The sequence below is a fragment of the Podarcis liolepis genome (assembly GCF_965112155.1).
Source record: "Podarcis liolepis genome assembly, chromosome: 7".
NCBI lineage: Eukaryota > Metazoa > Chordata > Lepidosauria > Squamata > Lacertidae > Podarcis > Podarcis liolepis.
The window spans coordinates 90,905,263-90,930,383 of record NC_139561.1 but is presented as its reverse complement, the minus strand read 5'-3'; the positions used below and the strand labels follow the sequence as shown (position 1 = coordinate 90,930,383).

At 48.3% G+C, this 25,121-nt stretch overlaps 2 protein-coding genes across 6 annotated transcripts in view; one reads left to right on the top strand and one right to left on the bottom strand.

Annotated features, from left to right (window-relative positions):
* The window catches only part of ERCC2 (ERCC excision repair 2, TFIIH core complex helicase subunit), a 36,011-nt gene extending 17,631 nt beyond the window's left edge, over window positions 1-18,380 (top strand). Inside the window, exons 13-23 of the mRNA XM_083516165.1 lie at window positions 1,588-1,657; window positions 6,770-6,839; window positions 6,983-7,084; window positions 7,497-7,560; window positions 8,735-8,856; window positions 10,767-10,859; window positions 12,201-12,273; window positions 13,457-13,527; window positions 17,266-17,409; window positions 17,550-17,693; window positions 18,088-18,380. Of these exons, the coding sequence (XP_083372291.1) occupies window positions 1,588-1,657; window positions 6,770-6,839; window positions 6,983-7,084; window positions 7,497-7,560; window positions 8,735-8,856; window positions 10,767-10,859; window positions 12,201-12,273; window positions 13,457-13,527; window positions 17,266-17,409; window positions 17,550-17,693; window positions 18,088-18,180 (1,046 nt within the window). The 3' untranslated portion in view covers window positions 18,181-18,380. The remainder of the gene's footprint in view (window positions 1-1,587; window positions 1,658-6,769; window positions 6,840-6,982; window positions 7,085-7,496; window positions 7,561-8,734; window positions 8,857-10,766; window positions 10,860-12,200; window positions 12,274-13,456; window positions 13,528-17,265; window positions 17,410-17,549; window positions 17,694-18,087) is intronic.
* A 1,038-nt stretch (window positions 18,381-19,418) lies between these two features.
* The window catches only part of KLC3 (kinesin light chain 3), a 29,767-nt gene continuing 24,064 nt past the window's right edge, over window positions 19,419-25,121 (bottom strand). For 4 of the 5 annotated variants that reach the window (XM_083516237.1, XM_083516235.1, XM_083516236.1 and 1 more), the window contains exons 10-13: window positions 24,602-24,645; window positions 23,488-23,621; window positions 21,594-21,660; window positions 19,419-20,031 (exon numbers count right to left, since the gene is read on the bottom strand). In XM_083516237.1, the coding sequence (XP_083372363.1) occupies window positions 19,951-20,031; window positions 21,594-21,660; window positions 23,488-23,621; window positions 24,602-24,645 (326 nt within the window). In that variant the 3' untranslated portion in view covers window positions 19,419-19,950. The remainder of the gene's footprint in view (window positions 20,032-21,593; window positions 21,661-23,487; window positions 23,622-24,601; window positions 24,646-25,121) is intronic. The other variant, XM_083516239.1, reaches the window with a different exon arrangement.

The following is a 25,121-nucleotide window of genomic DNA, read 5'->3' as shown; positions in this document are numbered from 1 at the left end:
AGTCTTGAAGTCGCCAGTGCCTGAACTGCTGTGTCCAGGCCTTGAAGCCACCAGGGGGCTCTCCTCTGTGCCACAGCCCGGAGAAGCGCTGGAGCAAAGCACAATGGTGCTCTCATGCGCTGAGGACTGCTGCACCATCTCCTCAAGCCGAGAGGAGAAGGGGACGGGCTCCGTGTGTTTTTTGTCTGACGTTGCCACGGCATATAAATACCTCCTAAGTCTCTTAAGTTCTTAGTCCTGAGGATGAGTCAGTCCAGCCGCCTTTAAGAAGCTTAATTCTTCCTCCTCGGCTCTCGGAAGGAAAGCTTTCTGGTGTCCTAGAAGCTTGGGCCTCGACTGGCTTGCAGGCCCAGGTCAAGAAATATTCCAGCCTGCAATGCTTTCTGCATAAATCATAGATCTGAAAGGGACCCCAAGGGTCATCCAGCCCAACCCCAGGAATCACAGCTAACCCTGGAGCGTTAGCCACCCCTGGGTTAGATCTTCAAGCTGCTTCTTCTGCAGTGAAAAGCTTAAAACAAAAATACTGAGTAACATACAGTTTGTAAGAATATGGGAGATAAAACAACAGTTCATTTATAGTAGGTAAAATGAACATTTAAAATTTCAAGCCCGGAAGCTTGAAATAAGTTAGCATGGCTCTCAAACTCCCCCCCCCCCCCCGGTAGTAGTAGTAGTAGTAGTAGTAATAATAATAATAATAATAATAATAATTTTATTTATACCCCGCCCTCCCCGGCCAGAGCCGGGTTCAGGGCGGCTAACACCAATAAAATCACAGTAAAAAACATGATAGGGGGACAGGCCACAGCCGATTTGTGTACCAATTTAAAATACAAGTTAAGATGCAATTTAAAATGCAGCCTCATTTTAAGAGTAGCCCATAGATCAAGACCATAAGGGGAGGACAGCATAAGGATCAGACTGAACCCCGACCAAAGGCCAGGCGGAACAGCTCTGTCTTGCAGGCCCTGCGGAAAGATGTCAAGTCCCGCAGGGCCCTGGTCTCTTGTGACAGAGCGTTCCACCAAGTTGGGGCCAGTACTGAAAAGGCCCTGGCCCTAGTTGAGACCAATCTAACCACCTTGCGACCTGGGATCTCCAAAATGTTGTCATTTGAGGACCTTAAGGTCCTCCGTGTGGCATACCGGGAGTGGCGGCCCTGTAGGTACATGGGTCCTAGGCCGCATAGGGCTTTAAAGGTCAAAACCAGCACCTTAAACCTGACCCTGTACTCCACCGGGAGCCAGTGCAGTTGGTAAAGCACTGGATGAATGTGATCCCACAGCAAGGACCCCGTAAGGAAGGGCTAGAAGCTTGCATCCTTCCTTTATTCTAAGGAAAGCTGTGCACTCTCTGGAATGGCCAATAATGCTGTATTGCTTTTAACACTCGATTGGGAGCTGCCCAGAGTGGCTGGGGAAACTGGGCGGTGTATAAATAATAAATTATTATATATTATTATTATATAGGGAGATTAGCATCCTGATTTTGTGCATAATTTTTTGTTGAGTGTGTGTGTGTGTGTGTGTGTGTGTGTGCTCGTGCCAGATACCCAAACATCTTTGTTTAATTATCCCACCGCAGGTTTTACTATAATCATCGAACCGTTTGACGACCGAACTCCCACTATCATCAACCCCATCCTGCACTTCAGGTGAGCACCAAGAGGGCACCCGGGAAATCTAGAGGGCTCCCACTTTTGGGGGGAAATCCTTGGGTCCCTTTCTTCTCTAAAAAGATGCACAGCCGGAGGAGGGGCAGTGGTCAGTCTTGACGGACGACAGGTAACCCCAGGAGTCAACTGCCTGTCAGCTGGAAGGTCATATCTACCGTATTTTTCGCTCTATAAGACGCACCAGACCACAAGACGCTCCTAGTTTTTGGAGGAGGAAAACAAGGGAAAAAATATTCTGAATCTCAGAAGCCAGATCAGCAAGAGGGATCGCTGCGCAGCGAAAGCAGCAATCCCTCTTGCTGTTCTGGCTCCTGGGAAAGCTGCGCAGCCTGCATTCGCTCCATAAGACGCACCCCTTACTTTTTAGGAGGGAAAAAGTGAGTCTTATAGAGCAAAAAATACGGTATTTAATTTATTTATTTCATAAAATTTATACACTGCTTGAATATTTCTTTAAAAAACACCTCAAAGCAGTTTTTAAAGGCAAGACGGTAAAATGACGAGTGAGAAAAATCAATGACAATCACTAAGACTTCCCCAAAGTTAAAATAACAATAGGCTAAGAACAGATTAAAATTCACACCAGCTTTCTGAACGTTTAGAACCTTTGAAGTCAGCTCGTAAGCCAAAAAGGGTTCCCAGAGTGGTTTGCATAAAAATAAGTCAAAACAAGAGCGTCTCTGCCCACAGACTTACAGTCTAAAAAACCCCACACACACAACACACAAGGGAAAGGTATGAGAAGGGTAGAGGAAAGAATCAAACACCAATCATTAGACAGTTGCTCTTACAACGACCAGCTTGCAAGAGGCATTAGTGAGACTAGCCTTTCTCAACTTTGGGTCCTCAGCTTGAACTACGACTCCCATAATCCCTGACCGCCGTCTAGGAATGACGGGAGTTGGAGCCCCACAAAATCCAGGGACTCAGACTTGAGAAAGGCTGAGACAGACAATGGCTTTTGTGGGCCCCTCCCAATATTATTATTATTTATTTTTTTAAATGATATTTATTGAGAATTTAAAATTACAGAAAGAGAAAGGAAAAAGCAAGAAAAAAGAAAAGGAAAAAAGGTATACAAAAAAAGAGATTAAACAATATAAGTCAAAAAAGACAAAAGTCAAAAAAAACCCAAAAACAAAACAAAACACACAATACATCAGAATCAAAAAAAAACAAAACAAAAAATTTAAAAACAAATCCAATATTCCCAAATCCTTATCTTTCATTAACTTGTTTCATCGACCTCCTCACACCTTCCTTTTTTGTATTCTGGTTATTAATTATCTCAGCAAATCCTTTCCATCTTTCACAATATTCTGTCATTAGATTACCTTAATCTATTTTAACCTTATCTTACCATAAAAAACCCTAAAGTTTAAAACTTAAATCTTATTTATACCTAATTCTTTTTAACAAAACATATTTATACATAATTCTTTTTAACATTTCTACTAAAGCCAAATAGTTTCATTCCAACATTTTTCTAATACTCATTAATTTTACAATAATTTTCTAAATGAATTTTTAAAACTTTCTTCCAATCTTCATCCGTCGTCTCTTCTTCCTGGTCTTGGGTTTTGTCAGTCCTTTCTGTTCCATCCATCTAGTCCATCAACCTGGTGACCTTCTATCCGAGGCTCTTAAGTCTTTTCCATGTCCCTTCCGCAGGTCTTCTTCATGTTTATACCTGTACTTTACTTTATCTTCTGCTGATCTTATTCTTAATTTCCTTCCTTTCTCTCGGGGAGACTCCAACTTGACAATATCTTTATCCCTTCTCGACAAGTCAGCCCATTCTCCATAGTCGACACTGAAATCCAAAGGATATTTAAAGGCATGTTTCAAAGTCCCTCCAAGGTTAAGGGCTCCCACAACTGCGAACTCCCCCTGGCCCAAAGCCAAATCCAAAAAGTCAAAACATCCCTGCATAGGGGGATCTATCCAACTTCCCATCTCCAGACCAAACAGTATTCCATCTCTCCAAATCTGACTTTCTCCAGGTTCAGTCATAGAATCATAGAATCATAGAATGATAGAGTTGGAAGAGACCACAAGGGTCATCGAGTCCAACCCCCTGCCAAGCAGGAAACACCATCAGAGCACTCCTGAAATATGGTTGTCAAGCCTCTGCTTAAAGACCTCCAAAGAAGGAGACTCCACCACACTCCTTGGCAGCAAATTCCACTGTTGAACAGCTCTTACTCTCAGGAAGTTCTTCCTAATGTTTAGGTGGAATCATCAAAGACAGCAACTTATGTTCCTGCAAGGCTGCAGCTCTCTCCATTTCTGGTACTTGAGGTTCAGCAACTACCTCCTCCTTTATCTTCTTCACCACTTGCTCTGTCAAAGCACATTCCTGGATTGATTCCTGAGTGGTTACTATATAAGTATTCACTGTTTGTCCAAAATTTCCAACTGCAATAGTCATCAAATCCATCTTCTCATGTAGCTGTTCCAGTAAAGCACTTGTCTTGCAAAAAGCAAGCACTAAAGCTTCTTCTGGGCACATTCTTGTTCAAGGTCGGTGTCTAGTTCCCACGATCTTTTATCTCTACAGCTGGAATTCCCCAGATCGACTCCAGCAACAGTTTCAAAAGCTCCCTCTAGGGGAAACAATTTCTATTTGTATCCGTCTTTTTAAAAGCAGATTCTAGCAACAAAGTTCCTTTCGTTTCCCAAATATTTCGTTCCTTTTAAATGCAAAAGGGAACATTGGAATCAATATGTTTCTCTTTTTTAACTATCTGTCAAAAACGTTTTGTCCACAGTCAATGAACTTCCCCAAAGTGTCTGTCTCTGACACCCCGCTCCCAGGATCAAGACGGTGGAAATTTATCTTTCTTTACTCTCTCTTCTGCAGGTTTAAACAGTCTAAAAAGATTCCCCCCCCTTCTCCTGCTTTCAAGGGGGGGTTTAGTGACTTTAACTGATGGAAATTTAGTCCTTTACAAACGACTTTCCAGACTCTAGCTTGCAATGTCTTTGCTTCAATCTATTTACAAAAGCGGAAGGCGGACTTCCTGTTTAGACCTTCCCGCTTCGGTGCCAAATTAAAAAGTTTCTTAATCCAATTTTTCCGTTCTACTCACGGGCAGTTGTTTAAAATCCAATTGTCCACAGGAAAAAGTCAGCGCTCTCCGGCAACAGCAATGTGGCTTCACTCCGTGAAAAAAGCAATCGATTCAAAGCACCGCGCCACTCACCCCACGTCGCTCCGGATCCCCGAAACCGGGTTTCCCCGCGAATAGGGGAGGCGCAAAAGGTGCCAGCCGAATCCCACGTCCACAGTCTTCTCCCACCTGTGGTTTTTAATGGGTCTCCGCCTCGCCGCGGCGGTCCAGACCCTAGTTCCCACGAAGCGGATTCCTCCTGGGCAGAGGAAATCCGCCATTGCCTGAGGCGCTAACCCGGAAGTCTATTATTTTTCTTTTTCTGTGCTGTGTGTGTGTGTGTGTGTGTGTGTGCAGAATCTACCCCGTTTCTCTGTCTCAGTTTTTTCTTGGAATCTTCCCCAATCCTGCACCCACCTGAGATGTTTTGAACCAGAACTCCCCGTGCAACGCTGGGGCTGACGGGAGTTATAGTTTGACAACATCCGGATGGCACCAGGTTGGGGAAGGCCGTAGCTGAGTGGAAATCAGAACGTCCTTTCGAGGCCAAAGCTATGTTTGCAAAATGTTGTTTTTTGAGGTTGGAGGATGGATGGCGGCCAACAGATTGAGGTTGAATCTTGACAAGACTGAAGTACTGTTTTTGGGGGACAGGAGGCGGATGGGTGTGGAGGACTCCCTGGTCCTGAATGGGGTAACTGTGCCCCTGAAGGACAAGGTGCGCAGCCTGGGAGTCATTTTGGACTCACAGCTGTCCATGGAGGAGCAGGTCAGTTCTGTGTCCAGGGCAGCTGTCTGCCCGCTGCATCTGGTACGCAGGATGAGACCCTCCCTGCCCACAGACTGTCTTGCCAGAGTGGTGCATGCTCTGGTTATCTCCCACTTGGACTACTGCCATGCGCTCTACGTGGGGCTACCTTTGAAGGTGACCTGGAAACTGCAATTAATCCAGAATGCGGCAGCTAGACTGGTGACTGGGAGCGGCCGCTGGGACCACATAACACCGGTCCTGAAAGACCTACATTGGCTCCCAGGACATTTCCGAGCAAAATTCAGAATGTTGGTGTTGACCTTTAAAGCCCTAAACAGCCTTGGTCCTGTATACCTGAAGGAGCGTCTCCACCCCCATCGTCCAGCCCAGACACTGAGGTCCAGTTCCGAGGGCCTTCTGGTGGTTCCCTCACTAAGAGGAGCCAAGTTACAGGGAACCAGGCAGAGGGCCTTCTCGGTGGTGGCACCCGCCCTGTGGAACACACTCCCATCAGATGTCAAAGAGAACAACAACTACAGTGGTGCCCCGCAAGACGAACGCCTCGCGAGACGAAAAACTCGCAAGACGAAAGGTTTTTTCGTTTTCGAGTTGCTTCGCAAGACGAATTTCCCTATGGGCTTGCTTCACAAAATGAAGCTTGCCCCCGCACCCCGGACCTCTTTTGAAGCAAGGGGCGGCGGGGAGAAGATCGCTTCTCCCCGTTGCCAGCCCCGCAATCTCCGGGCGGCGATTCTCCCCGCTGCCCCTTCCCTTGCTTTAAAACAGGTCCGGGGACAGAGGGGAAGGCCCGCGGCGCCTCCCCTCTGTCCCCGGACGGTCTCCATAGGAACGCATTGATTGATTTTCAATGCATTCCTATGGGAAACCGTGCTTCGCAAGACGAAAAACTCAAAAACTCGCAAGAAGAAAAAACTTGCGGAACGAATTAATTTCGTGTTGCGAGGCACCACTGTATCTGACATTTAGAAGACATCTGAAGGCAGCCCTCTTTAGGGAAGTTTTTAATATTTACTGCTGTATTGTTTTTTACACTCGATTGGGAGCCGCCCAGAGTGGCTGGGGAAACTCAGCCAGATGGGCGGGGTATAAATAATAATAATAATTATTATTAATTATTATTGAGGGGGCGGGAAGCCTGGGTGTTGCAAGGGGGTGGACTAGATGTCCCTTTGGTGTCCCGTCCAACAATTCTGTGATTCTCCACAGCTGCATGGACGCCTCCATCGCTATCAAGCCAGTCTTTGAGAGGTTCCAGTCAGTCATTATCACCTCAGGAGTAAGTGTGGCCTTTTTACCGGGTCCGTGAGGGTCCTCTTCCTGCAGGCCCAAACCGGTGTGAGTTTGTGTGTGTTTGCATGAAAGAAAACTGTGATTTGTGGCCACATTTTCCACCCCAATTTCCTCCTCATTCGGGCGCAGACCCTTTCGCCGCTGGACATCTACCCCAAAATCCTGGACTTCAGGCCCGTCACCATGGCAACGTTCACCATGACCCTCGCCAGGACCTGCCTTTGCCCGATGGTGAGTGCGAGGAGACGGGGCGGTTGGCAGAGGGCTCTCCCCAGAGTGCCAGGGCCGCCATCAGTCCAGAGGAGCAAAGGGTGAAGAGGCCGTCTGCTTTCTTTAAGGGTCCGGACGCGGCCCCCCAACCTCCAAACCTTCGGGGCTGGTCACTGCCTCTCGGTCCAACCTTTCAGGGTTGTTGTTGTTGTGAAGAGAGATGGCCCCTTTGAGATCCCTGGTGGAAAAAGCAGGGTACAAAGGCAATAAAATAAATGCCTTTTCGTCGGACGTTCCACCCCTAAAGGATTTTTTTGAGGTTCCCTTTCCTTCTGTAAAAAGAGGGGTGTTCAATTAATCAACCACCCAACTTCCCCCATTTCGTTCCCCCCCCAAAACGGGCTGTTTCTCTAAATCCCCTTTCCCATTTCAGATTGTGGGGAGAGGGAACGACCAGGTGACCATCAGCTCCAAGTTCGAGACGCGCGAAGACATTGGTAAGGAGGGGGAGCAGAATATTTGCCTTGCGTGGACTTTGCACCCCACCCCTTCTTGCCTAAAATTGCATATTCGCACCAAGCATTTTTAAAGGGCTTCAAACAGCCGTGGTTTCACCCCCCAAAGCATTCTGGGAATTGTAGTTTGTTAAGGGCGCTGAAGCTCAACATCAAAAAACGAAGATCATGGCCACTGGTCCCATCACCTCCTGGCAAATAGAAGGGGAAGAAATGGAGGCAGTGAGAGATTTTACTTTCTTGGGCTCCATGATCACTGCAGGTGGTGACAGCAGCCACGAAATTAAAAGACGCCTGCTTCTTGGGAGAAAAGCAATGACAAACCTAGACAGCATCTTAAAAAGCAGAGACATCACCTTGCCGACAAAGGTCCGTATAGTTCAATCTATGGTTTTCCCAGTAGCGATGTATGGAAGTGAGAGCTGGACCATAAAGAAGGCTGATCACCAAAGAATTGATGCTTTTGAATTCTGGTGCTGGAGGAGACTCTTGAGAGTCCCATGGACTGCAAGAAGATCCAACCTCTCCATTCTGAAGGAAATCAGCCCTGAGTGCTCACTGGAAGGACAGATCCTGAAGCTGAGGCTCCAAGACTTTGGCCACCTCCTGAGAAGAGAAGACTCCCTGGAAAAGACCCTGATGTTGGGAAAGATGGAGGGCACAAGGAGAAGGGGACGACAGAGGACGAGATGGTGGGACAGTGTTCTCGAAGCTACCAGCATGAGTTTGACCAAACTGCGGGAGGCAGTGGAAGACAGGAGTGCCTGGCGTGCTCTGGTCCAGGGGGTCACGAAGAGTCGGACATGACTAAATGACTAAACAACAGGGCGCTGTGAGTTCTAAGGCTCCCCTTGCAGTGCTACAGGGTGTTTTTAACAATCCGTCCCTATTCCTCACTCACAGGGAGCTTTGGGAATTGTAGTTTCGAGAGGGTCTCCTAACAAATCTCAGCGCCTTTCGCAAACTACAATTTCCAGGATTCTTTAGGGGAAAGCTGTGCTGTTTAAAGGGCTTTAAATGCCTGGCTTGGGCAGCGGCCAGGAGTGAGAATGTGGTTGGGTCATGGGTCACCTCTGCCCTCCTTCATGGCAGGGGTTGACAGAGGGAAGGCTTCCGTGTGGCTCTCTCCCCAAAACAATCCTTGATTTTCTCGCAGCCGTAATCCGCAACTACGGGAATCTGTTGCTGGAGATGTCAGCCATTGTCCCGGACGGCATCGTGGCCTTTTTCACCAGCTACCAGTACATGGAGAACATCGTGGCCTCGTGGTATGAGCAGGTATGTGCGAGTGTGCGCGCACGCATATTTGGGGATCGGGTCCGGGTCTTTGCTGCCGGCTGGGAGGCTCCTGAGAGTGACCTTTAGAGGGTGGCGGGTTTCTTAAGCTGGGACAATTGGGAATGCTTTGAATCTTGGTCTTAGGAGCTAGATATGGCCCTCAAGTAAAGAAAAAGAAGGAACATTTTATCATATGTGGTGGTAATGTAAAAAAGGAAAGAACCTCTGGGAAATGATATATAATGAGATGAAAAAGATGTTGAAATATACATTTTTTAAAAAACCAGAAGTATTCTTACTTGGTATTAGGTCAGGACATTAAAAGGCAAGATGTTAAATTGTTTTTATATGCAACAACTGCGGCAAGAGTATTGTTAGCCCAGAAACGGAAACAAGAAGAAATTTCGACGAAAGAAGAATGGCAGACAAAATTAATGGACTATGCAGAATTGGACAAAATGACAGGAAGGATTCGAAACCTGCGAGACCAGAGATTTACAGAAGATTGGAAGAAGTATATGAACTATTTGAAAAGCAACTGTAATCAACAAATTACGCTACTACAAGAAGTCTTGTAAGGAGAAATATACGAAGTGGTACAAAGTAGAAAAAGATAGAGATATTGGTTATGAATTTGAAATGTAATAGGGAAGATAAGAAATGCATACTGAGAGATTAGATTGGAAAATTTTCAGACAGGATTGATGGAAGTCAAAAATTTGAGTAAGATGTAAAAGTATGTTTAATTACTGTTGAAAATGATATGTTAAAAAAATACTAATAAAAATTATATTAAAAAAAGAAAAGATATGGCCCTCAAGACCTTTGTATGTGGCCCTTTGGCTCTCTGCCAGCCGCAGCTTTCATCCGCTCTGCTTTTTGCCTTCCTTGAAAGTTTTTGCCCAGCTGAAAATTGCCCCTGAATTGTGGAAAGGTCCACGAAAGGGCAGCCAAAATGGTCACAAGGTTGACTGTGAGTGTTAATTCGCCGGCTATCTATACATAATAGTAACAAAAATAGAAATACAGCCAAAGACATTTTTGGATCACAATGCAATAAAATGTGAGATAAAGGAAATTGAGGAAAAAACTTTTTGATGGAGACTAAATGAAAGCTTATTGGATGATCAAACGATAAATGAGAAAGCCCAGAAGATGTTGACGGAATACTTTGTGAATAATTGTAATGAAGAAACAAAGTGATCATGTTATGGGATGCCACTAAAGCTTCTTGATAAGTAATTGTGATGAACCGATTACGCTGGTAGGTTTGCAAGAAGTTTTGTAAGGTGAATTATTAGAAATATTGCAAAAAAAAAAAAGACAGTGAGGAGAATTATTAGTTAGAGATATTTAAAGGTAATATGAAATTAAGAAATGCATAATAAGTGCTAAGTGCAGAAAATCATCAGAGGTGTTGACGGAAGTCCAAATAATATTGTATAAGATGAGAAGTTCTGTTGTATGAATGTTAATTAATATGTTAAAAATTAATAAAAATGTTTAAAAAAAGGAAAGAAAGAATGCAGCGTTTTAGACTTTTTAATTTAGAGAAAAGGCAAGTAAAAGTTGCTTCACAGAAGCTTATAAAATTATGAGAAAAGGTTTTCCCTCCCTCTCTCTCGTAACAACGCTAGATATTCAACAAAGCTGAGCACTGGAAAATTCGGGGCAGAAAAAAGGAAGGAACTTCTTCACGCAGCGCCAAGTTAAACTGTGGAACTCCCTGCCACAAGGATGGCCTCTGACTGAATCCTCTCTTCGAGCCGTCTCCTCGGACCGTTACGGCATCTTGTGGGAGGGAGTTCCACCGTCGAACCACCTGCTGCGTGAAGAAGCCTTGTGACTTTTTGAATTTCACGCACCCGCCACCCCACCCCCACCCCGGTTTTTCTCTCCGGCCGCTGCAGGGGATCCTAGAGAATATTCAGCGCAACAAACTCATCTTCATCGAGACGCAGGACGGAGCGGAGACGAGCATGGCCCTTGAGAAGTACCAGGAGGTGAGCCGCCAGCGGGACGCGGTGGCAGGCAGTTCCCCTGGTGAACAGTGGGGCAGGGCAAATAAGCAGTGACCTCGAAGTACTCACCATTACTGAATGAAACCCCCCCTGTTCCTTTTACCAGCCCAGTTTATTTATTTCAAATGTTTGAAAACTTACTTTATTTTTGAAGAAATCTCTGAGCGGTGTAAAAACATTAGAACAGTTAACAGTACCGTTAAAATAGGATTCATTGAGGATTAAGTGAATTAAGAAGACTGGAAATTCAGGTGTAATGGATGATAAGAGTCATCTGTTTTGATTGTAGCTTATAGAAAACAACGACCGCCGTAAGGGAAGAAATAAGAGTTAAATTTATTGTGCTATAAAGGAGTTAATCTGAATCCTGAAATACTGTTCCTGACCAGGGTTTGTTTAGTAATTTACATTAATACTCTAACGAGTGAAACTTTTGGAGCAGAGTTTGGTATGGAATATCTGTCTTAGCTAGCTAAACAGTATCCTCAAAACAAAAATATAAAGCCAGTAAAACAGTAGTATAAAAATGTGGGTTGATAAAATCCAATCTTACATTTAAGGGGAAGTCTGGGCAAGAAGATTCAGGTGTGGCAGAATATTCATTCTGTCTTTATAATAAATTGATTTTTCAGCGTGGCAGGAACCAAACTGTGGAACTCCCTGTTGATGTCAGGCTGGCACCATCACTGAACTGTTTTCGGTGCCTGCTATAAATGTTGGGAATCAAGCCTTTATCAGGAGAAACTGGCAACTCTCGAGGCACCCGGCTTGATCTCCTGTTGACCTCCCTGTCTGCATTCCCCAGCAGGATACAGGCTTGGTCGCGATAGGCGATCCTTCTCAGCGTGAGAAGAACACACCCCCTCTTTCCTGCCCCCCCGGGCAGGGGAAAGAGATAGACAGAAACGTATTTACATGCCTTTATTTCTGTCTTTGCAGCGTTACAGAAAACACGTCTGCTCTCTTCAAACTCCAACAGCAGAGAGACAAACTCCTCCTGTACTTCCTGTACAGCTCATATTACACTCTGAGCTAATTCCGGTGCTTCGCACTGTGAATAGACTGTCTCTCTGTTTCCCACAGAACACTCCCAACATTCCCATAATGTTTTGCTTTCAAGCTACCAGCAGCTCACGGCTGCATTGATTCAATATTGTAACAATAAACACTGTTTTCGTTCTGGCAAGCCTACCCAGTTATGTAGAATGCTGACATAAATCCAGGAGGAAAGTCAGGGCAAAATTATTCCCCCCTCAAGTGGTGGCCGCCATGTGGATGAACTGACTGGATTTTGCAATGCGTGTCTTGTCTCTTGTTTACCAGGCCTGCGAAAACGGACGGGGAGCCATTTTGCTGTCTGTGGCCAGGGGGAAGGTCTCCGAAGGGATCGACTTCGGTGAGTACCTCTACCTGCCCTCTCCTATTTTTCTCCTGAAATTCCTCTCATCTCTGTCTCTTTCTCTCCCAGAGAGAAAAAAGGATGAGATTTAAGCATGTGGACTAGAAACGTAGAACATGGGTAGGCAAACTAAGGCCCGGGGGCCGGATCCGGCCCAATCGCCTTCTAAATCTGGCCCGCGGACGGTCTGGGAATCAGCATGTTTTTACAGGAGTAGAATGTGTCCTTTTATTTAAAATGCACCTCTGGGTTATTTGTGGGGCACAGGAATTCATTCATTTTCCCCGCCCCTTCAAAATATAGTCTGGCCCCCCACAAGGTCTGAGGGACAGTAGACCGGCCCCCTGTTAATAAAGTTTGCTGACCCCTGACTTAGAAGATGACACACACACACACACACACACACACACAGGGAAGCACAGCAGATATTAGCTTCAGGGAGGCAAGATGCCACTGTGAATGTGGTTACTGGGGCCCAACAACCGAAGGTGCTTGCTGCCTTCACACCCTGCAGGATGCTGGACCAGATGGGCAAGGGGCCTCATCCAGCAGGGATCTTATTGGAATCATAGAATTGTAGAGTTGTAAGGGACGCAGGTGGCGCTGTGGGTTAAACCACAGAGCCTACCACTTGCTGATCAGAAGGTCGGCGGTTCGAATCCCCGCGACGGGGTGAGCTCCTGTTGCTCAGTCCCTGCTCCTGCCAACCTAGCAGTTCGAAAGCACGTCAAAGTGCAAGTAGATAAATAGGTACCACTCCGGCAGGAAGGTAAACGGCGTTTCCGTGCGCTGCTCTGGTTCGCCAGAAGGGGCTCAGTCATGCCGGCCACATGACCCGGAAGCTGTACGTCGGCTCCCTCGGCCAATAAAGCGAGATGAGCGCCGCAACCCCAGAGTCGGCCACGACTGGACCTAATGGTCAGGGGTCCCTTTACCTTTTAAGGGACCCTAAGGGGTCATCTAGCCCAACCTCATCCAATGACGCAAGAATTGCAGCTAAAGGATCCCTGGCAGGTGGCCGTCTACCTCCCTGCTGTAAAACCTCCAAGGGACAATGGAATCATAGCATCGTATCGTTGGAAGAGACCCCCAGAGCCCATCTAGTCCAACCCCCCCCCCCCCGGAATCTCAGCCACTGCATGTCATTCAACCCGGTTTAGATTTGTGTCCTTCTCCGCAGTCCACCACTACGGGAGAGCCGTGATCATGTTTGGCGTGCCCTACGTCTACACCCAGAGCCGAATTCTGAAGGTGAGTCCGGCGTCTCCTCTCTGCCTGCGCATTCAAGCTGGGCTCCCTGCCTCCTTCCTCCGCCTTGGCTCCAGAGCAGGTGCTTCCCAGGAGCTGCCTCCTCGAGGCTGCGCGACTCTCCTGGGGCTCCACCGGCGCACAACAAACCTTGGCGTCTCCTGGATACGGGGAGGGGGAAGAGGATGTCTCTTCCCAGCTCCTCTTCTGCTGAGCTGGAGGTGGGAATTTCTGTACAGCAAGAAGAAGAAGAAGAGTTTGGATTTGATATCCCACCTTTCACTCCCTTTAAGGAGTCTCAAAGCGGCTAATATTCTCCTTTCCCTTCCTCCCCCACAACAAACACTCTGTGAGGTGAGTGGGGCTGAGAGACTTCAAAGAAGTGTGACTCGCCCAAGGTCACCCAGCAGCTGCATGTGGAGGAGCGGGGAAGCGAACCCGGTTCCCCAGATTACGAGACTACCGCTCCTAACCACTACACCACACTGGCAAGGAGGGGAAACTGTTGTGGGAGACACACACACATATATATATAACTTCAGATATGCAGAAAGAACCTTTTATTAAGGGTGAAAGAGGAGAGCGCAAAATATGGTCTGAAGCTCAACATCAAAAAAACGAAGATCATGGCCACTGGGCCCATCACCTCCTGAAGGGGAAGAAATGGAGGCAGTGAGAGACTTTACTTTCTTGGGCTCCATGATCACTGCAGATGGTGACAGCAGCCACGAAATTAAAAGACGCCTGCTTCTTGGGAGAAAAGCATTGACAAACCTAGACAACATCTTAAAAAGCAGAGGCATCACCTTGCTGACAAAGGTCCGTATAGTTAAAGCTCTGGTTTTCCCAGTAGTGATGTACGGAAGTGAGAGCGGGACCATAAAGAAGGCTGATCGCCGGAGAATGGATGCTTTTGAATTCTGGTGCTGGAGGAGACTCTGGAGAGTCCCATGGACTGCAAGAAGATCAAACCTCTCCATTCTGAAGGAAACCAGCCCTGAGTGCTCACTGGAAGGACAGATCCTGAAGCTGAGGCTCCAAGACTTTGGCCACCTCATGAGAAGAGAAGACTCCCTGGAAAGCATCCGTTCTTTGGCGATCAGCCTTCTTTATGGTCCAGCTCTCACTTCCAGCTCTCACTACTGGGAAAACCATAGCTTGAACTATACGGACCTTTGTTGGCAAGGTGATGTCTCAGGAAGATGAATTACGTACTGCTTAAAGAAGAGCTTTGATAGCAGCCTTCACCAGGAAGGGGCTGGTGGGAGTTGTAGTCCGAAAGAGCCAGAGGGTGCCCGGTTGGCAAGGCTGTGTACATGTTGGGATGTTGCCAGCCCCGTGCCCAGCGCTAAAACCCCTGGCAGAGAGTCTGGGATCTGAATTGGCTGACTTGATCCCAATTAAGTCAGATTAAGGAGCCGCCAGCCTGCTTCTAGGAAAGAAATCAGCTTTCAGGAGAGACCTAGCGCTGTCAAAATCCCGGCCCAGGATTTTGCTGTATTTCCTTCGTTGTATTTAAACGGCTTCTTGGAAAAGGGTTAAGCCACTGGTTCACAAACATTTTTTGGGGGGGACACTGCCCCCTTGGTTCCACACACTCACCCCCTGTGCCCCCAACGCTGTAAAAATGCACTGGGGATACCAGGAAATGCAGGTGGGGAGAGTAGCTCTTGGGCCCGGATCCTGCTCACTGGTTTTCCATGTTGGGCACCTTCTGGTCGGCTCCCCCGTGAGCACAGGATGCTGAAATTACTATTATTATTATTATTATTATTATTATTATTATTATTATTATTATTATTTATTAATACCCAGCCAAAACCGGGCTCAGGGCAGCTAACACCAGGTAGAAAAACAATTGATTAAAATACAACTTAAAAACAAGATTAAAATACAACATTAAAATGCAGCCTCATTTCAGTGGAAACTCAGTTTTGGGGGGATGAAAACGTCAAATCTTCCCTAAGGCCAACTATCCAGACTGGTCCTACGTGGGCCAGAAAAAAGCCAGGGAAGTCCCCAAATAGGAGTTCCATCACAGAAGGAGAAAGAAAAAAGAAAGAGGGGAAGGCGATCAAGTTGATTCCAAGCCAAAGGCCAGGTGGAACAACTCTGTCTTACAGGCCTTGCGGAAAGAAATCGGATCCTGCAGGGCCCTGGTCTCATGAGACAGAGCGTTCCACCAGGCCGGAGCCATCACTGAAAAGGCCCTGGCTCTGGTTGAGGCTAATCTGACTTCCTTAGGGCCCGGGACCTCCAGGGTGTTGCTATTTATGGACCTTAAGGTCCTCTGTAGGGCATACCAGGAGAGGCGGTCCTGTAGGTCATCATTATAACTAGATAGGTCATTGGCTTGATCCAGCATCTTACAGCTTTATTTGGGTCTGCATGACCTACCAAGGAAGACAACAGCACAGCAAAATTCAAAACCGTTGCAATGAGCTGCGCTTCTTTCTTTTTTTTGTAAGAGATTTATTAAAGTTTCCAATTTTACACAAACAAAAAAGAAAAAACAAACATAAAAATATGAAAAACACATACATTTCACAGCTTATTTTCTTGTAGTTTATTTCCCCGACCTCCTCGTACCTCCCCTTCTTGTATCCCCAGTTTAATTTGTTTATACAGCAAATCCTTATCTCAGCATCTTAAATTATTATAACTTCAAATTCTTACTTAAAAAATGAAAACCATTTTATCATAATTACAGCTTGAAACCACTTAATTCCAATTCAACATCATTCAACATTCCTTAATTTTGCAATATTTTTGTAAATAGTCCTTAAATTTTTTCCAGTCTTCTTCTGCCGACTCTTCTCCCTGGTGCAATGAGCTGCGCTTCTATTCTGACGTCAATGACACCATACAGTGGGCCCTCTGGATACGAATTTAATTCGTTCCGGGGGTTCGTGCGCACCCTGAAAAATCCGTATCCAGAGGCACTGTTTCTGCGCACGTGCAAGCAGCGAAACCTGGAAAAATACTTCTGGGTTTGCCGCTTTCGCAACCCGAAGTTTCTGTTACTCGAGAGTAACCTAACCCGAGGGTCTACGGTATGGCGGAATCTGTTCAACAAGACATGCCACGATGCCAACTTTTCAAAGTCTGAAAGTCATTTGCAGTTCCGGCGCCTCCCCCCGTGTCTTATCAATATCCTTCTTAAATTGTGGCGCCCAGAATTGGACGCAGTATTCCAGGTGTGAGTCTGACCAAGGCGAAATAGAGCCTATTGCTTTCCTTGATCTGGACACGGATGCAGCCGAGAATAGCTGGACAGTTAGCCTTGGTGAAGACCTGATGTTTTCATCCCCAAAAAAAGTTTTTGATTTGAGTTTCCATTGAAACGAGGCTGCATTTTAATGTTTTAATGTTGTACTTTAATCTCGTTTCTAAGTTGTATTTCAATCAATTTGTTTTTGTTTTTTTATCGGTTGTTAGCCGCCCTGAGCCCTATCTTGGCTGGGGAGTGGGGTGGGGTATAAATAAAATTTATTATTATCATTATTTATTTATTTATTTATTTATTTATTTATTTGCATTAGCGTTCTTTGCTGCTAATTTTCACATTCAGATCAGAGGATTTTGGCATGCAGGGAACTGCATTTGTATCTGTGTCTCTCGTGTGTGTGTGTGTGTGTGTGTGTGTGTGTGTGTGTGTTTTCTCACTGGGAGCGGGGAGGAGATCCGAAAAAGGACACACAATCACACACAGAGACCTCCATGGCAGCCCCCTTTCCCCAGGCCCGTCTAGACTACCTGCGGGACCAGTTCCAGATACGCGAAAACGACTTCCTGACCTTTGACGCCATGCGCCACGCAGCCCAGTGCGTGGGGAGGGCCATTCGCGGCAAGACCGACTACGGCCTGATGGTCTTCGCTGACAAGGTTTGCCGGGGGGGGGGGGCGGGAAAGAAATCCTGAGCAGTGGCGGCGCACTGTTCCGCAGACTCGGAGGGGGAGGGGGGCGTGTGGGCTATGGCAGGCACCCATTCTCCCCAGGTAACACGCCCCACGACTCTCGGCAGCGCTTCGCGCGGGCGGACAAGCGGGGCAAGCTCCCCCGCTGGATCCAGGAGCACATCACGGACGCCAACCTCAACTTGACAGTGGATGAGGCCGTGCAGGTGTCAAAGTTCTTCTTGCGCCAAATGGCCCAGCCGTTCCGCAAGGTGAGTGGTGGGAGAGGAGGTTCCGGGTTGGCTGAATTTTAACTGGGCTGGAGGAAGGTAGTCGGGGAGTGCCAACGCTCCACAGGTTAGGGGGAGCAATACTTGCCTTGCCCCGGGTACAGGCAACCCACACTATGTCACTGCTGGGATAAACGGCGTTTCTGTGTGCTGCTCTGGTTCGCCAGAAGCGGCTTAGTCCTGCTGGCCACATGACCTGGAAGCTGTACGCCGGCTCCCTCGGACAGTAAAGTGAGATGAGTGCCACAACCCCAGAGTCGGCCACAACTGGACCTAATGGTCAGGGGTCCCTTTACCTTTGGACTGGAGGGGGTGGCGGGTATGAGGACGAGCCCTTCCTACCCCTGAGCCCAGATCCCGTCCTCTCTTTCGCCAGGAGGACCAGCTGGGTCTGTCTCTCCTCACCTTCGAGCAGCTGCAGTCGGAGGAGACGCTACGGAAGGTGCAGGAAATTGCCCACCAGGTGTGAGGCGAGCAGGAAGAGGAAGCAGAAAGCACAAATGGGGGTCTCCCCACAGCTCCTGCCTCGGCCTGGCCCACCGGCGGAGATGGAATCAGAGGGGCCAAACTCACACGGATTTCATACCCCACACACCCAAAAAGACTCTGCTTGCCAGTTCCAGATTTTGGACTCAGGTTGAAATAAAATAGTTTTTTGGTTTTTCTTAAGTGCTGAGTGTTATTCATTCTGCTTTGCTATCTGCCATAATAATAATAAATTAAAATGATAATGGTAATAGTAATAATAATAATAATAATAATAATAATAATAATAATAATAATTATTATTTATACCCCGCCCATCTGGCTGGGTTTCCCCAGCCACTCTGGGCGGCTTCCAACAAAATATTAAAATACAGTAATGCAGCAAACATTAAAAACTTCCCTAAAAAGGGCTGCCTTCAGATGTAGTCTGGTAGTTGTTCTTCTCTTTGACATCTGGTGGGAGGGCGTTCCACAGGGCGGGCGCCACCACCGAGAAGGCCCTCTGCCTGGTTCCCTGTAACTTGGCTTCTCACAGGGAGGGAACCACCAGAAGGCCCTCGGAGTTGGACCTCAAGTGTCCGGGCAGAATGATGGAGGTGGAGACGTTCCTTCAGATATACTGGGCCTTTGAGGCCTTTAGGGCTTTCAAGGTCAGCACCAACACTTTGAATTGTGCTCGGAACCGTACTGAGAGCCAATGTAGGTCTTTCAGGACCGGTGTTATGTGGTCTCAGCGGCCGCTCCCAGTCACCAGTTTAGCTGCCGCATTCTGGATTAGTTGTAGTTTCCGAGTCACCTTCAAAGGTAGCCCCTCATAGAGCGCATTGCAGGAGTCCAAGTGGGAGATAACCAGAGCATGCACCACTCTGGTGAGACAGTCTGCGGGCAGGGAGGGTCTCATCCTGCATACCAGATTGAGCTGGTGGACAGCTGCCCTGGACACAGAATTGACCTGCGCCTCCATGGACAGCTGTGAGTCCAAAATGAGTCCCAGGCTGCGCACCTGATCCTTCAGGGGCACAGTTACCCCATTCAGGACCAGGGAATCCTCCACACCTGCCCGCCCCATGTCCCCCAAAAACAGTCCTTCTGTCTTGTCAGGATTCAATCTCAATCTGTTAGCCGCCATCCAGCCTCCAGACACTCACACAGGACTCTTCCCCTTCTCCCTGTCCACTAAATTAATGAAGCAGACAACATTCAGCAGTCACTGGTCCAGTATCCATTTACAACCATTTATTTGGGGCAGAGAGATATGCTTCCAGTTGCATAAATACAATAAATATTGTGACTTTGGCTGGAGGGAAACAGCAGCGATTTTTTTCCTCTGGGGGGGGGGCGGGAAGGGGAGTGCAACTTTACCTGGTCGTACGCAAAGAGTTAAGGCAGCAGCGGAGTGGGGGGCAGAGACCCTCCTGTCCAGCTGCTTTGGAAAGGGCCACCCATTGCCCCCCCTCAAAGGTCCTGAGAAATAAGAGCCTGTTTGTCCTGATTGCAGGGGGTCCGGACCTGATCTCCATCCCGGCCCACCTCTTGCAGGGAAGACCCCTCATGCAGCCCCAGAGGCCCCAGGGAACAGGGGCGTTCCAGGTGTGGGATGGGGGGTCTCCACTTGGTGCAGGACACCCCACCCTGGTTCCAGCAGCCCCACAAGATCAGCTGAAGGCTGGCCGAGGGGAGAGAGGCTGAAGCTTCGGCCCAGCCTAAAGGCAGCAGCGAGGGAAGCGCAGTGGGAAGAGGGGCCGGGCCAGGCCTAAGTGGAGCTGCTTTGCATGAGGTCCTGGGAGCTGGAGCTCAGCGTCCGGGCGCCAGTCAGGGTCCTGCTGCTGGGCTGCTGCAAAACAAACAGACAAGGCTACAGCACTGCAGCAAAAGCCAGGTTTCTAGCCCTCATCGCTTCAGGCTGCAACTCCGTCCTTTGAAGGGGGGTTGGACTCGATGGCCCTTGTGGTCTCTTCCAACTCTCTGATTCTATGAGGCTCTGCCTAAAAGAGCATAAACATAAGAGCCCATGTTCCTCTTCTTACAGCGCCAACCAGGTGCCCAGCACGGAAAACCCACGAGCAGGACCCGAGTGCGAGAGCAACTCTCCCCTGCTGTGGTATCCAGCCACTGGTATTCAGAAACTTGAGGCCTTTGAGCCCAGCCAGCGTGGCTACTAGCCATGAATTTATCTTTGCAGTTCTTTCTAGTACAGTGGTGCCTCACAAGACGGAATTAATTCGTTCCGCAAGTTTTTTCTTCTTGCGAGTTTTTCGTCTTGCGAAGCACGGTTTCCCATAGGAATGCATTGAAAATCAATCAATGCGTTCCTATGGAGACCGTCCGGGGACAGAGGGGACCTGTTTTAAAGCAAGGGAAGGGGCAGCGGGGGGAATCGCTTCTCCCCGTTGCCGCCCCTTGGTTCAAAAGGGGTCCGGGGACAGAGGGGAAGGCGCTGTCAACGGGGAGAAGCGATCTTCTCCCCGCCGCCCCTTGCTTCAAAAGAGGTCCGGGGTGCGGGGGCAAGCTTCGTTTTGCGAAGCAAGCCCATAGGGAAATTCGTCTTGCGAAGCAACTCGAAAACGAAAAAACCTTTCGTCTTGCGAGTTTTTCGTCTTGCGAGGCGTTCGTCTTGCGGGGCACCACTGTAAGTACCATAATGATCATGATTATTTGTCGGCAGCTTGCAGAAATCAATTGTCTCCAAATGTGGCGGCCTTGAATTTACGAGTCGGGAGTCAGTGCCGTCCAGCGGAAGGGAGCGTTTGGGAGACTCTGCAGCTGCCACCCGGGCTGGCTCGTCAACAGTTCGGATCATCAAGATGTTTCTCTTCCTTAATTTATAACTAGTATCTTGTAAACTTTGGCTCGACTTTGCGTTTGGCGCTGCCTAGCAAAGGGCTCAGCGCAGCCCAGCTTCACGCAGCCTCCCAGTTTAGGGGAGTTAGAAAATTAAAACAATGAGATGAAACGATAAATTAAAACAACAAAACGAAGCAACAAAAGAAGTTAAGAAATAAAATGGAAGAGAAGATAAAAACAAATGCTAAGGGTTGGTTATAGAGCAGAAATTTGCCTTAGAGCTCAAAACCCCGCTTCAAGGATTCGGCAGCCATCTTAAAACCCTCTATGTCATCCTCATTTAAAGCCACCCAATTTGGGTTTCCTGTGGCAGCGAGTTACACAGATGCACTTCTAAGGGGCTCAACGCCAGCATCTTCCAAACTGACTGGCAGGCCAGCAACGCCAGGAAGGCACATGCCAGGGCAGGGAGTGGCAACGCACAGCCTTTGCTGGCTGGACTGCCAGGGCCCCCTTCCGCCAGCCACAAGGGAAACTGACCCCCCAGGATTTCTTGCATGTGTCCCCGCAGCCCTGGCACCTTGCCCCTCCTCTCCCCTGCCACAGACTCACCGTCGGGGACGCAGCAGCCGCTCTCTCACCCACGTGCAAGACGTTCAGGGAAGTGGCCCTTTTCATCCTGTCCAAAAAGACAAACACCTGTCAATTACAGATAGGTAGCCGTGTTGGTCTGCCATAGTCAAAATAAAAAAATTCCTTCCAGTAGCACCTTAAAGACCAACTAAGTTAGTTCTTGGTATGAGCTTTCGTGTACATGCACACTTCTTCAGATACACTTCTTCAGATGTGTATCTGAAGAAGTGTGCATGCACACGAAAGCTCATACCAAGAACTAACTTAAACACCTGTCAAGTTCTGATGCACCTGTGCATGCCTAGTTTCTGAGCACAATTCAAAGGGTTGGTGCTGACCTTTAAAGCCCTAAACGGCCTCGGTCCAGTATACCTGAAGGAGTGTCTCCACCCCCATCGTTTAGCCCAGACACTGAGGTCCAGCGCCGAGGGCCTTCTGGCGGTTCCCTCCCTCCCTGCAAGAAGTGGGCCTTCTTGGTAGTGGCACCCGCCCTGTGAAATGCCTTCCAGTTAGATGTCAAGGAAATAAACAACTCTCTGACTTTTAGAAGACTTCTCAAGGCAGCCCTGTTTAGGGGAGTTTTTAATGTCTGATGTTTTATTGCGTTTTTAGTACAGCGGAAGCTCGGGTTGCGAACGTGATCTGTGCGGGATGCATGTTCGCAACCCGCAGCAGCGCATCTGCGCACGCGTGGGTTGCAATTTGGTGCTTCTGCACATGCGCAAAGCACAGTTTAGCGCTTCTGCGCATGTGCGACCACCAAAACCTGGAAGTAACCTGTTCTGGTACTTCTGGGTTTTGGCGGGTCCATAACCCGAAAAAACGCAACCTGAAGCGTCTGTAACCCGAGGTATGACTGTATTCTGTTGGGAGCTGCCCAGAGTGGCTGGGGAAACCCAGCCAGACGAACGGGGTATAAATAATAAAATAATAATAATAATAATAATAATAATAATAATAATGGCTTTTTAAAGAATCATAGAATTGGAAAGTTGGAAGCAGCGCTCCGCTCCCCCCACCCACTGTAATCTAGCGCAACCTCCTGCAAGGCAGTAATTGCAGCTCAAGAATCCCTGACCGATGGCTGTCCAACAACCAGCGAATCATGGAGTTGGAAGGGACCCCCAAAGGTCATCTATTCCAGCCCTTTGCAACAATGCAGGAATCTCAACTAAAGCATCCAAGACAGATAGCCATCCAAATCTCTGCTTAAAAACCTCCAAAGTCGGGAAGAGGGGAGCACCTTCCCAGGGAGCCTCTTCTATTGTTCAGAGTTCTTCCCCTCAGAAAGTTCTTCCTAATATTTAGTCAGAATATACAGTGGTGCCCCGCAAGACGAATGCCTCGCAAGACGGAAAACCCGCTAGACGAAAGAGTTTTCCGTTTTGGAGGTGCTTCGCAAAACGAATCTCCTATGGGCTTGCTTCGCAAGACGACAATGTATTGCGAGTTCCTGCTGGGTTTCCCCCCCCCCTTTTCTAAGCCGCTTATCAGCTGATCCGATCAGCAGATAAGCCGCTAAAAGCCGCTAAAAGCCGCTAATAGCGCTAATCCGTCAATGGGCTTGCTTCACAAGACGAAAAAACCGCTAGACGAAGAGAATCACAGAACGGATTCTTTTCATCTTGCGAGGCACCACTGTACTTCCTTGTAACTTGAAGCCATTGTATCGGTTCCTGCCCCTCCAGAGCAGGATAAAACACGCTTGCTCCATCAGCCCTTCAGCTATTTGAAGATGGCTGTCATCTCACCCTCTCCGTCTAAGCACCCCCAACTCCCTCAATTGTTCCTTGCGAAAACGGTGTTTGTGTGATAATTGCTTGCTTGGAGGCAAACGTTTCTGCCTCCAGATTCCAGGGAGACCCAGACTCACCCTGGGGCCGAGGCTGCAATGGGTCGCCGTCCGCCTTCCCCTTTGAGTTTGGAGACGAGTTTCTCGCTGCCTCGCTTGAGGGACTCGCGGAAGCGGGAAAAGGAGCTGCTGCGCCTCAGGTTTCCCAGGGAGTCCTGGCAAAAAGGGAGGGATCACAGAATTGTAAAAAGGTAAAGGACGCCTGGACGGTTAAATCCAGTCAAAGGTAACTATGGGATTGCAGCATTCATCTCGCTTTCAGGCCGAGGGAGCCGGCGTTTGTCCACAGACAGCTTTCTGGGTCATGTGGCCAGCAGGACTAAATCGCTTCTGGCACAACGGTACAGTGTGACGGAAACCAGAGCACACGGAAACGCCATTTACTTTCCCACCGGAGTGGTACCTATTTATCTACTTGCACTGGTGTGCTTTTGAACTGCTAGGTTGGCAGGAGCAGGGACCGAGCAATGGGAGCTCACCCTGTCGCAGGGATTCGAACCGCCGACCTTCTGATCGGCAAGACCAAGAGGCTCAGTGGTATAGACCACAGCGCAACCAGTGTCCCTCTACAGAATTGTAGAGTTGGAAGGGACCCAAAGGATCATCTAGTCCAACCCCCTGAAATGCAGGTAAAAAGGTAAAGGTAAAGGGACCCCTGACCATTAGGTCCAGTCGTGGCCGACTCTGGGGTTGTGGCGCTCATCTCACTTTATTGGCCGAGGGAGCCGGCGTACAGCTTCCGGGTCATGTGGCCAGCATGACTAAGCCGCTTCTGGCAAACCAGAGCAGCACACAGAAACACCGTTTACCTTCCTGCCGGAGTGGTACCTATTTATCTACTTGCACTTTGACGTGCTTTTGAACTGCTAGGTTGGCAGGAGCAGGGACCGAGCAACGGGAGTTCACCCCGTCGCAGGGATTCGAACCACCGACCTTCTGATCAGCAAGTCCTAAGCTCTGTGGTTTAACCCACAGCGCCACCTGCGTCCCTCTGAAATGCAGGAGCCACAGTTAAATCCTGCTGGGGGTGCAAAGGGTACCACAATCTTTCTGCAGACTAGGATAGGGAGGTGGGGTCAAGACCTGAAAACAGAGAAGAGGTGGGAAAGCTCCCCAAAGCAGCCCCAACACAAACCTGGCTATACAGAGCTCCTCTTCCGGGTCCCGTTCTGCTCTCATCTGAAAGATGCAGGGGGAAGGATGGAGAGAATAAGATAAGGTTGCAAGACATCTCCGTTTCCCAGGGACAGTCCCCCAGATTTACAAATTAGCCCCCTGACAAAATCCATCTATTTAGCAGGAAGTTGAAAAGTGTCCCCGGATTCATTGGAAAAAACCTGGTAACCTTAGAAGAAGATGCTCCTTTCCTTTCTCGACCTGACCTAGCCACAGTGATCCACACTACGGTCACCTCCAGACTTGATCACTGTAACTCGCTCTATGTGGGGCTGCCCTTGAGACTGACCCAGAAACTCCAGCGGGTGCAGAATGCCACGGTGAGACTCCTTACGGGGTCCTTGCCGCGAGATCACATTCACCCGGTGCTATACCAGCTGCACTGGCTCCCGGTGGAGTACAGGATCAGGTTTAAGGTGCTGGTTTTGACCTTTAAAGCCCTTCACGGCCTAGGACCCTCGTATCTACGGGACCGCCTC